Consider the following 13,831-nt stretch of genomic DNA (forward strand, 5'->3'; position numbering starts at 1 on the left):
TGTTTCGGCAGAGACGCTCAACATCCTGTGATTCTGGGCAAATCACTTAATCTCCCCGTGCTCAAGAGAATGAATGTGTCGGTCAGTAATGCAACTGGTGGTCATGTAAAGCTCTCTGATACCTTCGGGCCGAGTTTACGATATATAAAACTCAATAAAAAATGGGGCCAGGACTGGGGTGGCACCATTAATCAGTATAGAATCACAAATGTAATTGTCCAGGTGCAGTTGCAAGGTTGTTGGAAGGCTGGTATGTCCCTGAGACTTCAGGTCACAAGACCAGTCAACTAGCCCTTGGAGTCACTCTGGGTTCTGGGCGCAAGAATTGCAGGTCCAGTCCTTCTGAACCGGGCAGCAGGCAGGAGGTCAGCACAGCAAAGAAGTATTGACAGGTCCAGAAGTGTATTGAAGTGGTGGTGTTCTTAGTCCATCTTTTATAACCTGGTGCAAAATATAGGCATTGCAATTGCCCTGGTGGCAGACAGATTGTAATGCCTCTGTCAGGACTGCCGACATTCTGTCATGCGGTCCCATTTGCAATAGGGTGGTGGGGGGGACAAAAGTCCGCCTGCCAGCATACGCCGCAATGCAAAAATTAGATACATTACATATCCCTGAACTACGTGGCAGGCACCATGCGGTGCCTGCCTTATGGTGCTGGGATATGTAGGTGCCCCTCACAACCCACAGCTTGGGGCTAGGGTGGTAGGGAGGCCCGCTACGGGCCCCCAAAGACCCTTTCCACCTGCCTTTTCTTGGCGGGTTAACCACCATCAAAAGGCAGACGGAAAAGTACATTGTAATCCCCGTCATCATTGTAGGGAATACAACCCCCTCCACCACACCAGCAGACTCAAGTTGCCAGTCCGATGCGTGGTGGTCAGTCTTTTTGGTCGCCAGCACACCGTCCGCCATTGTAATATGGTGGGCGGGAAACTTGCTTGTGATGGCGGTAAGACCACCAACAATGGGCTGTCGGTGGCGGTCTCACCGCCATCGTTATCGGTCCCTAAGTCTCTGTATTAAAATAACCCCTGGTGTTTTCTGAATGATTTCATGTCTCAAAAGTCCTTATTGAGGTCCAGTTGATGGTACCCATTACTGACATTGAGTTTTGGGAATATTTTTGCGGTTTAATTATCTTTTTGATAATGTGTGGTCCAGAGTGTCTCTTGATGGGTGCCTTTGGTTAATGCATGCCAACAGAAAGTCTTGCCTTGCCATCTGCATTTCATTTGGGTACCACAACCAGTGGTGACACTTAGGGACTTGGTCCTCTTCATTTCTGTGTAATGTCAATTTCTGAAAAGTCTTTAAGTTCTTACTTCTTATTTAAACACATGTTGCAAGTGGAATGGGAAGTGGATCTTGAAGTGATGTTGAGCTATTGGGTTGCCAGTTTCGTTAATGTGAAGACAAACCTGTCAGTTTTTTAATTTTTCTAGCAATGTGAATATCTTGGGATATCCCTAGAAGGGATAGGTAATTATTGATGGTGTATATGATGGCAACTTATAGGTTAGTATCATTCTGCACTGCCGAAGACATGTTAGCAATTGTTTTGCCTTTTAGGAGTACACTTTCACATATTCTTGCTTCATCTTTGGTCAGGAAGTCAACTTCTAGATTTCAGTGGCACAAGTGAAGTTGAATAATGCTCCACCATTGAGGATTAATGTGTCCTCGTGGTTATTTCACATCCTAAGGTTGAGCACTAGACATTTTCCTTAGTGGTTGTGTTGTGTTGAGACCATAAATACATTTTCATCACTGTCTTGAGACACTGAGGCAGAAGATGAGGTGAGTATCTAAGAGTTTTGCAATGCTGACTGTGATTCTCTTGTCAAGAATGTTATTTGACATGTCTTGCAGGAGATTGATGAGCAGCTGCTCATCTCACCACACTTGGAGATGACTCTACTTCATTTTGCTGGTGTTTCTGTAGAGTTATTCCTTGATGCTTTGCACACTAATTTGTAGTGATTTTCCCATATACATTTATGACAAATTTGCCCCATGACTATTTGACATAATTTGGTATACTTGTCAGTATCTGTGAAATCCCAGTGCAGGATGTCTTTCTGTTTTGCTTACTCCTTTCAATCTTGGCATCTCTATCTCCTCCTTTCTGTCTCTACACAACAAAACAAGTTGGAATATCTGGTAAGGCAAATGCCCATAAGAAGCTGCCACGTTCTCAGGAAGAAAAAGCCAGTGGCATAAAAAAACCTCCTTGCTGGACAAACTCTGCAAAAGATTGAAGAAAACTAAGAATTTATAATCCAATAGCAGAATTCTACAGGAGCCACGAGTCCGGATCAGCAAGTGGAGGGAAGGAGGAAACGGGTGAAGGAGCACAGCGTGCTGCTATGCACCCTCCAATCAGACTGAAGCCCATATATAGGAAAGGAATAGGAAAAAGGAATGAGATTACAACATCACATGACAGGAAATGTAAAGGATTATGACTATCATGAAAGAACCAAGGCAGACAGCGCCGTGATCAAAAAGGAAAAGATAAAAGAATAAAAACCTTAGGTGGACTAGCTGCAGCTCAGCTTTAAAAGATAGCTACAAACCCTCTGACAGGGAATTGCCATTCTGGAGCAGAAGTAGCAAGAAGCAGCAGCTTGGAGCCCAAGAGCATGAGGGAAGACAGCCCCAGGTGAGTTAAACTTATAGTGAATAGCTGTAGGTTTCATGTGGCTTCTTCTGAGCATAGATGCTACAACCTCAGCAGTATAATCAGGGTCACTGGAATTATGCAACTGTGCAGAGATGTGCACATAACAGTTGATTTGGCATATTGGCCACATAATTATTCATCTGGTGCATAATCTTCATACTTTAACAAAAGACAATTGTGTTTCTGGCTCAAACGAGTCAAAAGTTAGTAAAAACACAGAAACGCTTGATTGATACCCTGGGAAGAGATAATTGAGGACCAGAATTTACAAACACACGAAGATCCTCTGTCAGAGAATATGGTATCGGGGACATCATGCAGGCGGAATAGATCAGCCTGAAAAGACCTTACCAAGGAAAAAAGAACTATGATGGAAAAGGAAAAGAAAAGACAATGATAAGCTTAAATGGACGAGCAGTGGAGCAGCTTTAAAAGGCAGGTGCAAAACCTCAGACAGGTGATTGACATTCAGGAGCTGAAGGAGCAGGGAGCAGCGTCTAGGAGCCCAGGAGCATGAAGGAAGGTAGCCCCGGGTGACTGAAACTCACAGTCTGCAAACATGCATTGGATGTGGTGTCTTCTGGACCCCAGGAAATGTGGGACCACACAAGGTACAGCAGTTCTCGATGATGTGTGGGCAGCAGCGAAGCAGCAACCACAACAGTATGAGATACAAATAGTGTTTGGCTGTTTAACTGTTCATGAGCAGGAAATTGTAGCCTGGTCTCATTAACGCTACGATATATTTTATCAGCATAAGATTCCTCTATTTCCATTTTCATGGATGTTTGTATCATAGGTCTATATAAAGCAAGGTACAACATCTTTTGATACAGATATAGAGTGCCTGTTGCTCCAGTTGCAACCTCTGTCCCCCTAATTCGCTCATATTAGGGATGGCAGTAACCACATCATAAACCAGACTAGATTACAGTGGAGTGGATCCAACTGTGCCTTCTACCTGCATTTTAGGAATGATGCATCAGAAAATAGTGTTTACATGCCAGTGAATACAGCATTATTCACTTGCATATCTGGAGTAATCTTGCTAATCCTCAGGGAATAACTAATTGAAAAAGAAAAATTATTGGCACAGTCAGAACACAGTCCAAGGCTGGCAAGATGGTCTATTTTCTTCAGTGTGAGCATCACTGTCAAGTTTTATATCCTGGTTCATTGCAACAATAACAAACTTCACAAGCAAGGATTCTGGAAATTTCAACTTTAATTCAGAGCCACAGGTTTTTCTGGGCTTACATACTGAGAATTTATTTGCCATAAAGTGCAGGCCAGTGAAGGTGATGACTCTATAATGGAATGCCTCTGCCACCTGTGGTCTAGTGTAATGCTCGCAAAACTGTTGAGTTATGGGCTCAACAATGTAGACACAGAATTCATCTAGCAGTAGTCGTTGGAGTCCAGGTAGGAGGTGGAAGGTGCCATAACGTAGAATCCACTGACCTAGCCTAATATTTCATCAGTAAAAATACAAGAGAAAATCGGTGTACATGTTCTGAGAATAAAAAATAGTATGATCCTTTAGAAACACCTTGGGATATGGAGAGAGGATTTCACAACTAACTCAACTTGAAGGGCCAGCAAGAAATGAGCGCCTAGAATGGCTTCCCCAACTTGTGACACTCCAGATTAGTATTAAGTAATAGCTCAATACCACAGTCATTGGAAATGAGCCAGTAGATGGTTCCACTCTTGACAAGTCAGTATTTTATTCTTAGTGTCTTAAGATTCAGACAATTACTATTCATCCAGTTTTAATCACAAACAGGGACATTCATAAAGAGCCTTAGGAGAGTTTGAATATCATTGGCATTGATATAGCAGGTCAAGTTAGGGATCGGAGAGAGAGAGTATAGATGGATGAAGAGTGGATGGACGAGAGTTGATGAGAGTGGATAGATGATGGATGTGGATTGCTAGATGGTGAATGGGACTGGCTAGCTGTATGGAATAGGGCAGATGGGTGAGAGAAGTTGAGCAAAGCTTGGAAGGAGAGAGTTAAGCAAGCAAAGGACGTAGCAAGCAATGAAGGGAACAATAGCAGTTACAACGCTGGATGTACGATTCAATGGTTAATGACATGAATGTGACGGAACATTTGGGAATGGATGGACGAATTAAAGAATACATATGGGCTTGATGAGCAGAAGAACGTATTAATAATTAAGCATGGGTGGTGGATATATATATATATATATATATATATATATATATATATATATATATATATATATATATATATATATAGATGTAAGTGTGGAATGATAAATAAATACATGAATAGATGTGAGGGAGGGTGAATGAAAGAATGATTAAAGTTATCAAATTGAGCGTGTGAGTAAATGATGAATGAAGTTAAGGAATGCTTGAAAGATGAATGTGTCTGAATGGAGGAATGATGGGAATGTGAGGATATATGAGAGTACAATTATGCATACTATGTTTTCAGAGCTGCAGGACTGATGCATAAATTAAAGAATGCCACTCAGAAGATATGAGTGTATGAGAATGTAAGATTACAACTTTCAGACATGATGACAGTAAGGTAAAATATATAGTAAAATTAATAAGTGAGGACAACAAAATAATTGGCTGCATCAGTGTAATCATGAGGGATAAATGAGCATATGAATACATGAGAATGTATTCGTGAATAAACAAATGCATAAACAAATGAGTGTGAGGAAGCCTTTATGAGATAACTCCCTTACGAGGAACTTTACAAGGACAGATGGATGAAAATGAGCAGGAGGGTGGTTCAATTATAGTTTCAGGATAGATGAGTGAAATAATGTGACAGATGATGGATGAGTGGATCTTCAACTAACTGGAGGCATGGTGATTGTAAGAGGAGTAGTGAATCAATGAATGAGACTGATGAGTGAGAATGGATAAAATGGTGGGAGAAAAAATGAGAGTGAGAGAAGGCCCTGACCACACAGAACCATGAACCAAGATGATATTGTGCTGAAAATATAACATTGAAGACCTGTATCCTTGCATCCCAAATTGGAAAGTACTACCCTTTACTATTTTTTGGGGTGCTACGGAAGAGCAGTTCTCTGAGATAAATCTTGTCAAGCATGCTACACTGTGAACTGGACTGTACTCTACTTGTCCACCTTCGCACATGAACAAGAATCAATCAAAATCGCAGGACAACTGACACTTCTATGCGTTAGCATACAATTGTTATCTACTTGTGCAAAATAAGTCTGCCCATGTTATATTGTGGGTCTAAAAGACCTCCTTGTACAAAATTGAAATCAATGAGTGGGCAGAAAATGCTGAAGCGTTGTTCAATGTATCTTTATCAATTATTTTACTTGGTTGGGGAATAATGTGCATGGCCGCTGTAAGCTGGCTTGGTGAACACATGGGTGGAGGTTTGGTCAGGTGGCTGACATTACCTTCCAACTTGGAGCTCTGGCCAATACAGCAATAACTGTTTATAAATGATTTCCAAAAGTGGCTCCCTAAAATAGGATTACCTTAACATGAAGCACAATGAAGAGTGCTGGGGTTTTCGGAAAAGGCTCCAGACAAAAAAAAGAATATTTGAGAAGAAAAATTAGGATATCCTACTGCTACTGCCAGGCAGTGGTTTTCTCCTGATTTGTTGTCTACTAGATGCCATTCCAGAGCCACGATTCCGTCAGCTGAAGTGGGTCACAAGAATTTAATGAATAAGATTCCCCCATCTCAGATCTCTTCTGCGGGTAAAGGCAGCTGCTGGTTTAATATCGAGAGAGGATATTCTCATAGTGGAGTGGAGAAGTGTGGCTCAATGGTTAGAGGGGCAGACCCTGAGGCAGAGGTCTGGCCCGGGACCAGGGTTCAATTCCCGCCTCGGTGGCTCTTGGACTCAATCTCCCCGGACCTGATAATTCTCTCCTCGGTGCCTAGTCTAATCATGGGTCCCACTCTGTGACTCTGGGCAATAGCTTGCTTAATCTCCACAACGGCCCCAGCAGCGCTTGGATGCTTGGCTTCACCTTGGGGGTGCCCAGGAGTGGACATCTCACAGGAAAGCCAGGAAGGGTTCCACAGCGGTATGAATACAGCGCTACGAGACCTCAGGGTAGAAGTGCGCTATATAAATACAAACACATTTACACATTTACATTTACATAGTAGGGGCAGGATCTGCCATAGGCAGAAGCAGGTTACAAGCCTTTTCAGTGGTTGGCAACAAGTGATCCTCCTCAGGCAAGAGCACTTTTAAGTGCTACTAGCTACAACATCAACTTGATAGCAGTCTTACATGAATAACGTAGAAATCTAATAATTCTCTGAATTTGGGCTGATTTTAATGACCGAGCACTACCTTGAGTTTCTTAGAAAGTGACTTAATGATTTTTAGTTATCTCTCTGATGCCTAAATGAATATTGAACAGTCCTAGCTGCATACATATCAGGATTAAATGCCCACTTTTATTGCTTTTCTGGGACAGAACTTAGTGGCAAAGGAACTCTTCAGCGGACTTCAACTTCAATTACAAACAGATCAAAATGTTTCTGGGAAAGGAAGCATATTATCAAAAAAGTGATTTGAATGGTTAGCATATTTTCTCAATGTGCCTGTTTTGAGAACAAGACAGTGGATATTAGGATGATCTTTGATAAAAATAAAGGTGCCTTAAGAAAGCAAGATAGCTATTTAACTCTATGGGGCACTAGGTACTGCAAATATATTTGGAGTAGTGGTTCATGGGTCATGACATTTTCAGCCTCTTCAAATAATTAACAGTAATGTTCCTAACCTCTTGCACCCATTCACCTTTTGCTAAAGAGTCAGCTATTTTCCTACCTACCCACCAATCGCGTGCACGACTTGCAACAACCATTTCTACAGCATGACCTTTTAATCAATGCCCTTTCTTTTCCAGTAGCCATTTGAAAATCAAAAAACGCCAATGTAGGAGCAGAACTGATTTTGCTGGTTAGGCTTTGAGTCTTAATGTGACTTTGTATTAGACGTGAAACATATTAATGAAGGCACATATCTAGGGGTGGGCGGAATTTGCATAGTTGCGTTACGCAAAGTTCCACAAAACAGTAAAAAATCGCAGCGAGCTATGCAGAATTCCGCGAGCATGCGGAATTGCTTTTTCCGCCCGTTCGCGATGCGTTTTTTTCTGTTCAGGAACGCTGTTTGCGTGCTCAGGGGGAAATATCTTGTGAACTTGCCCATGTAGTCGTGGCCATCTTGTTTCACCTTTCCCGCCCGCTCCCGATGCGTGTTTCCTGTTTGAGAATGACGTGTTCGCGATCGCACACTCTCGCGAGATCGTGCAGCCGGATGCAAACGGATAGGAAAACTCATCGGCGAATGCAGGGATCCCAGTAAGTCGCTCCCGCGTGCATGAACACTCATTTTAATAACGCGAACAAGGAAGAAATTCTGCTACGCTGCGGATCGCAGAATTTTAGTAAATTCCGCGTTCTCCGCGAAACGCGGAATTGCCAAAATTCCACAAGTTCCGCAAGCGGAGCGGAATCTACTGCCCAGGCCTACACATACCCTGCCTCAATAGGGAGGTGTTTCCTTCCATGTAGAAAAATGTAGGCAACCAAAACACTGAAGAGGTTAACATTTCTTGCCCCACTATAACCCTTGATCTTGTGCTTTTGGGAATAATTTGCTATTGGAGAATTAATGTTATTGGCAGAAGTTAAAGTTGTGCTACAACACTGACAACTGGAGGCTGCCAAAGAGTAATTCAACTTTTGCAAGTTTTATTATGCATTGAGAGCCTTAAGTGGCAAAAGTGCACCTTATTAAGTACAAATAAAAGTTTTATTAATGATCATGGAACTGTTGGGAAATAAAACAGATTATATTTGATGGCACATATACAGACTCCGTCATTTTGTTTAGATCAAGAAATTGGGACATGCAAACCAAAACCAACTTAGAGTGAAGGGCAGGTGGGCCCCCTACAGCAAAATAGAAAAGCTGAGGGATAGCAGTTGTTGGCGTATGTGTAGAGTAATGAAGTAAGTATATTGAAGCAAGAGGTTATGGCAAGGATCAATATCAAGGTGGTCATAAAGCTTGGACATGGCAATCAATTTAAATTGAGTCATCTACGAGTAAGCAAGTCAATGGAGGTGAGTGCGCATGGATGAATTGCTAAAGTGATCATGGTTTGGGTATGGGGAAATTAGGTGAAAAGCAGAGGGACTGGTGCATTTAAGGCTATGCTGAGGATATAGATGAATACTCTGCTGTGAAGTAGCAGGAGTAGCCATAAAGGTTTTTTACATAATGAAAATAGAGGCATGTGGGGAATAGTCAGATGTACTGTGCAAAGGATTTGGGGAGACATTTCACCTGGAGATTGGGTAGCTTGACAAGGTAGTTTAGCAGGTGCAGGGATAGCTAGGGCCACGAGAAAGGGAAGGGGGGGGGGGGGTCAGTGGGAGGGTAAACAACTGTGAAACAGTGAGGGGCGGGCAACACTGGTTATAAAGCAATTTACCAGCATTTGGAAAAATATGTTCGTCCAGCAGGTTTCGGGTCAGAGAAATTAGCTCAGCACCAAAGCAGAGTAAACAGGAAAATACTTGCAAGTGGAAGCGAAGGATAATATGGTTTCAGACAGTAAATGAATACAAAAGACCAATCTGCCTTTCAAGTAGGCAGTGAGGCTTTGCTGAACAGGTCAGGAACTCATTTAACTAACAGCGTGGCCAGTAGGGAAGACAACCGGACTAGAAAACCAGACGGTCCAGTCACCTTAGCTATGAGTAAGGGACAGCACCAGCGGGTGTGTGATTTAACCTTGTTCAGCTCTACTTGTAATTCATGAAACTTAGATGTCACATAGCATTCTTAAAAAATACATCTTTTTATTTAGAAAATTGGCTTCAGATTATCAATACTCTCTATTGTAAATTTAAATAGACAGACGTGCGTGCAAACACGAACCCTTCCCCTGTCCATTATCTCGCAGATTCATAATTTAATGACGCATTTTCATATGACACAGAAGGTACCACACGGCACATACTTAATTTTAAAAAACATTCCAATGACCTTCTGTGATGTAAAGGGGAAATCAAATTAGGTTAATCGGTGAAAGAACTACTGTACAGAAAAAGCAATCATACAAATGTTACTTACCTCATGTAATTACTACTCGGCCGAAGGAGACCCGTGAAATGGATACGTGGTTGTAAAGGTCACTTTCTATAGCACATTTTCTATTAACGTTTAAATCTGTCCTACCTTGCTGTGTTTTAGAGGCTCGCGCCGCTTCCGCACCAGCAGGCACAATGTGCCTTCCATTTCATATTCTGTGCAGAGCATCAGGTCTATCAGGCCTCAGCCCGCAACTTTACACACAATGATTACACTTCACAACCCATCCATTATCTGTAGCCTTGAATCAACGCTTTTTCCACATTTTTTTCTCCCGTCAACAACCGTACCTTGAACTGCACCTCTCCGAGCACATGCTTTAGGTTTGCGCATTCTTGGAAAAGCTCACTGCTCGTGTTTTCTTTAACAATAACTGCTTTTCTTGCAGAATTTTCTGCCGACTTCAGAGAGGCAAGCTCTAATTGTAAATTATTTATGGTTTCTCTGTATTCATTTGCCTGTTAAAAAAAAGTACACGTTTAATTAAAAGTAGATCTATGCCTGAGGGGTCAGGAATTAGAGAATTACGTTTATTATAAGCTATCACAAACAGTTATCCATGCCGAGTGTGTGTCAGGTGTGTGAGAGGCCTACTTCCCCTATGCAGAACATCTGACATGTCATTTCTTTATTTCAATTTGAGGGAAGCTGTGTTGTTCAAGCAAATGAAAATGAAAAAAGGTGTCAGTCCTGGAAACTGATACCATTCAGATATCCCCACATAAAGCAAATCACAGCCATGATCTTCCATGGAAACGCAATTCTTACAGATTATGAAGGTGATATATCCAATATGTATGAAAGGAATTTGCATTTCTTAACAGTCCGTATTGCTATTTAGGGCCGTTAAGAAATGCATAATTGCCTTTCCTAATGTACAAAGGCCTATGCCCCGTAGCAAAAAGCGATTTATAGCCAGTAGAAATCTCATTTTGCGATTCGAAAAAGAGGAAATAGCAAATAGGGGTTTCCAATTTGTGAATTAAAAACCATATGCACATAGCATTTCCAATTTGCGACTGGTTGCATAAAGGGTAATTAGGAAATGCTATTAACATAGACTTGAATCTGATGGTAACCAGGTGCAAACTTAAACAAGCATTGGCATAGCCAACCGGTCTTGCCTTTGGGACCTTATAAGTGTTTAGCCATGCAACAGTTAATGTTGTTCCACCAAGGATATTGTGCTGGATAACTAAACACTTATAAGGTCCCAAAGGCGAGACCTATTGACTATGCCAATGCTTGTTTATTACTTCAACCATAACTGTCAATTAGCCACATATCATGAGTGTAACTTTCAGCCAATTGTGTTTTTCAATAAACTGCACTAGCCATTCTAAGCATGGACAACCCGAAAAGTTAAAAAGTAAAACTGTAAGTCCCAACATGACTAGTGCTGTTCATTCAAAACACGGTATATCAGAATTAATCACTGTTAGAACTTCAGAAAGAAGTCTTAAAATCGAGTCAAATAACTAGGAAAGCTAAAGACCAAAGCACCGCACTACCAGCAAATTCCCATTGTATATTGAATCATTGCCCACCTCTCTGGGTTAGCTATCCAACAGCCCAACATTGGAAATTATACAATATGACAGAGGCAAATTTAATATTTGTTCAATTTTTAGTAACCCTTTGGTTAAAAAAGGCCAATGTTTCAAGACTATCCCAGCTGAAGTCTTTTGAAAAGGTTATTTAGTCAATGTTTGTTCACATTTAAAACAGACAACGGGTTTCGCTCATACAAGAGCTTCATCAGGGCAAAATTGCAAAATATTTAAAACCTCTAATCATAAAATTAAAAAAAATCTATATTTACATTCCTACAATACCAAATACAAAACCAAGATCAGTTGACTAGGGGTGAGTGCTTGCAATGTTAAACACTCCGACCATCATTCCCTTTGATTTGGCTTTGTTTCCCTAAGTTGGCAGGGTATGCCCAGACGTGGGTCCCTTGCTCACTTTGCCACTGGATTCAAGCTAGCCTGGCTGATGATGGCTGATTAGCCAGAAACCGGTCCCAGGATGCTTGTTTCCGGTCCAGGGAAGACATGGCTTGGCAGTTGGGGCTGGACTGTTCCCATGAGGCACAGGGTCAGACTGATTTGCATATGGCCATGTCTGAACTGGGGTGGCGGAGTTAGCTAAAGATTGATGATGGAGTAAACCCAGATCAGTTAACTGGGGGTGAGTGCTTACAATGTTCAACACTCCGTCCATCATCCCCTTTGGTTTTGCTTTGTTCGCCCTAAGTTGGCTGGGTATGCCCAGACGTGGGTCCCTTGCTCACTTTGACACTGGATTCAAGCTAGGCTGGCTGATGACGGCTGATTAGCCAGAAACCGGTCCCAGTTTGCTTGTTTCCGGTCGAGGGAAGACATGCCTTGGCATTTCGGGCTGGATTGTTCCCATGAGGCACAGGGTCAGACTGATTTGCATATGGCCATTTCTGAACTGGGGTGGCTGAGTGAGCTAAAGAATGATGATGGATTACACCCAGATCAGTTGACTGGGGGTGAGTGATTGCAATGTTCAACACTCCGTCCATCATCCCCTTTGGTTTTGCTTCATTCATACATCACCCCAAATTGCTTCCCACATGGAACTCATTGCAATGGCAGCCACCTTCCAATGAAGCACCTCCTCGTGGTGCAGAGCGCTACCTGTCCAGTACTGCACCACAGCTTCTTTTCAGAGGCCCCAAGCGCTACACAACTTCAACTACAAAAAAACAAGATTGTCAGGAGAAATGTGTGCTTGAAAATATATTTTTAATCCGCCAAATACCTCAAGGGGGATTGTCTAGCAAACAGTTCCCAATTAGGAAGTTGCTTTTCAATTCCTTATGCGGCATGGCCAACTGGGTGGATTCCATAACTAGAATGAAGCCTTCCTGTGATGATGTCAGAAAGGCAAAGGGTAAAATGTGAAGCACTTAACAAGATCGGCCCTTTAAAGCGTGGGGTGGATTCTAGGATGGTCTGGGGTTAACGTGAACTTATTCAGTTCACATTAGTCCTAATTATAAAGCACAAACCTAGCTGGCAAGTACCAGAGAAACCAACATTAATGGGGGGGGGGGCTCTTGAGAGAAAATTAAACAAGTTTGTGTACAAGAAATGAGCCTTTCAATTACTGGTTTGTAATTTAAGCACATGGAAATTGCCACAATCAGGCAATTTTCATAGAAGTGCCGATGCAAGGATTCAAACCCAACCCCCCAAACGCCTTCCATCATAGCCACATGACCACATCTCCTGCCAATGATGTTGCCAGAGGTTTAATAGAGCGGGCCCATTATCTTTCTTCATCTGACTTTTAGCCACATCCTGCTGGTCGCACACTCCGAACAAATTCTTGTACTGCATTCTTCAAAAACCCTCCAATAAATCTGAATTTCTGGCGCTCGCTGCTGAGGATGTCGCACTGATTATAATTAAAATGTTACCTGCGGGGTTAAGGTTTAATTGAGGAAAGGTTGAATTGAGGAAACACACAAAGGTGCACAAACAGCTGTTTAAAAAGAATGAGCAAAAAAAAAGGAGAGAGAAAAAAAAGGAGACGGAGAGGGCAGATCGAGTGAATGGCCGAGACGTGTGGGCGAGGAGAGAGAGGGAGATGAGATAGGGAGCAGGAGTTGAGCCCATGGGGGGTGCGCGGGTGTGTGCTGGGGAGAGCAGTCTGCTCTATTTGGAAGCACATACTTGTGCTTGTGGTGCGCCCCTGCTTGCTCCCGCAAGGTGGATACCGCCACAAGCATGAGTATGTGCTTTCAAAAAGAGCAGAGCGACGGCTGAAGGTCCTCCAATGCTACGCAAGTGTGCTGCGTAGGCGAGACCTAAAAAAGGAACCAAAATGCATTAGGTTAATTCCTAATGGAGTCTTTGGACATCATGGTAAGGAGGATACATACCTAGGATACAGAGACATTCTAGTGAGTAAATAACATTAAAAAAGTTAGAAATTCACTGAAA

General features: G+C 42.3%; 1 protein-coding gene across 1 annotated transcript in view; it reads right to left on the bottom strand.

Annotated features, from left to right (window-relative positions):
- LOC144828023 (uncharacterized) overlaps positions 1 to 13,831 on the bottom strand; it is a 1,462,897-nt gene that overhangs the window by 855,944 nt on the left and 593,122 nt on the right. Inside the window, exon 10 of the mRNA XM_078686162.1 lies at positions 10,142 to 10,309. Coding sequence (XP_078542288.1) covers positions 10,142 to 10,309 — 168 coding nt within the window. The remainder of the gene's footprint in view (positions 1 to 10,141; positions 10,310 to 13,831) is intronic.

The sequence above is a fragment of the Lissotriton helveticus genome, chromosome 4_1 (genome assembly GCF_964261635.1).
Source record: "Lissotriton helveticus chromosome 4_1, aLisHel1.1, whole genome shotgun sequence".
NCBI lineage: Eukaryota > Metazoa > Chordata > Amphibia > Caudata > Salamandridae > Lissotriton > Lissotriton helveticus.